Source organism: Tupaia chinensis, unplaced genomic scaffold (genome assembly GCF_000334495.1).
Source record: "Tupaia chinensis unplaced genomic scaffold, TupChi_1.0 Scaffold000201_1, whole genome shotgun sequence".
NCBI classification, from domain to species: domain Eukaryota; kingdom Metazoa; phylum Chordata; class Mammalia; order Scandentia; family Tupaiidae; genus Tupaia; species Tupaia belangeri.
Window position 1 is genome coordinate 1,038,248 of NW_006159676.1, and position 1,943 is coordinate 1,040,190.

Below are 1,943 nucleotides of genomic sequence, written 5' to 3' on the forward strand. Positions count from 1 at the left end.
GTTGATTGAGGTGGCTGGACTCCTATATGGCTGACTGTGGTTCAAGTCCCGGATCTGGCAGCTTGCCTTCTCACTTACCTTCTTGCTCTCTGGTCAACTTAAAAAAAATAAAATAAAAATAATGACAACGAGTAAAAAAATTAAATAAAATAATTCTTAAAAAAAACCCAAAAAACTCTACTTTTTTCTTTGTTAATAACAAAAAAATGTGTTTTTTTATTGTTGTTGTTTTGTTTTTTTGAGAGGCTTTTTCTATAAGGTGCGTGTGCTCACCAGAAAGACAGACAGAGAGACAGAAAGCGAGAAATCACCCCCCAGGGAGATGGCCACACCGCAATCCCTTCTCCTCCATTCTCCTCTCGGGATCTTGGGCACGCATGCACACGCCACCCGGCGAGAGTTTAAGCCACCGGGTCCGGGACGCGAACCGCGGCAGACTACATGGGAGTCCAGCGACATAGCCATTAGACCATCTACTGGTCCCCTTTTTCTTTATTAAGAAAGTAACATCTGCTATGGCTTGGTTTAACAATAAACTGAACATGAAAACGTGGGCTCAGAGCTGTGGAGTCCTCTCAGTCCACTGTCCCAAAGAGACTGGAGTCTCCCATGAATCTCCAGAAGAGACCTTGTACCCTTGGCTCATCTGGAAGGGCTGGCGGAGGATGCCTGTGTCACTGGGCTGTCTGAGGACTGGGGCGGTCAAGGAATCTACAGGGCAAAAGGCACCTTGAGAAGCCTCTCTCCCCAGGCTGTCCCCCACCCCCACCTCCCGCCAACCTGCAGGGTTGACAGCTCAGAGACAGGGGTCGGTCACCTGGTGGCTCACCTTGGCTGAAAATCTTTTTGAAGACACTGGCGAAAAAAAAAAAAGAGAGAGAGAGAGAGAGAGACTGTGAGATGCAACGAACAGAACCCCTAGTCTGAGTGAGCCCCCCAACACCAGAGCTGAGAGCAGCTGTAATCGGTGGATCTCACCCCTGGAGTGTCCCCGAGCAGAGCCACCCTCTCCCCCATCCTCCTCCCTACCCCCAGACTTGTCCTCAGGAAGAAGAACAGAGCGGACCCCCAAACCCCCTGGATCACAAGGGTTACGTCAGCGGCCACAGTGTGAGGACACACCTCCAGAGCGACGATTCTCAGCGACCCCAATAAGGGGTGGACTTCGAGTGTGGAAGGTATCCCCGTGAGCAGCCTCCGCAGAGCAAGGCCAGAGGTTTCTCGATCTGGGGTCAACCCCTCTTTTATTTAAACACTTTTTAAAAGAATGATGTATTTACTTTTTACATTTATTTATTTGTTTATTTTAATTTGACCAGAGTGAGACACACACACACACAGAGAGAGAGAGGGAAAGTGAGAAAGTGGGCCATCAGGTCTGGGACTTGAACCATGGTTGGCCACGTGGGAGCGTCCAGCGCCTTAACCACCACGCCACCGGCTGGCTCCTTAAATTATTATTTTTTTAAGATTTTAATTATAGGGTGCATGCACTCAGCAGAAAAATAGAGACAGACAGAGAGACAGAAAGTGAGAAATCCCCCCCCCCCGAAGGGGATGGCCACACTGCAATCCCTTCTCCTCCATTCTCCTCTCGGGATCTTGGGCACGCACGCACATGCGCCCAGAGTGAGTTTAAGCCACCGGATCCGGGACTCGAACCGCGGTCGACTACATGGGAGTTTAGCAACATAGCCATTACGCCAACAGCTGGTCCCCTCTTACATTTTTTTTTTAATAGAGATTTTTGCTATAGGGCGTGTGTACTCGCTGGAGAGACAGAGAGACAGAAGGCGAGAAATCACCCCCCAGGGAGGATGGCCACACCGCAATCTCTTCTCCACTCTCCTCTTGGGACTCTGGTCACACATACATACGCGCTTGGCGTGAGTTTTAAGCCACTGGGCTGGGGACTCGAACCACGGTCGGCCCTATGGAAGTCC

At 50.2% G+C, this 1,943-nt stretch overlaps 1 protein-coding gene across 1 annotated transcript in view; it reads right to left on the bottom strand.

Moving 5' to 3' along the window:
- The window catches only part of SLC25A42 (solute carrier family 25 member 42), a 22,090-nt gene that overhangs the window by 10,726 nt on the left and 9,421 nt on the right, over positions 1 to 1,943 (bottom strand). Inside the window, 1 exon segment of the mRNA XM_027771289.1 lies at positions 830 to 855. Within this exon segment, the coding sequence (XP_027627090.1) occupies positions 830 to 855 (26 nt within the window).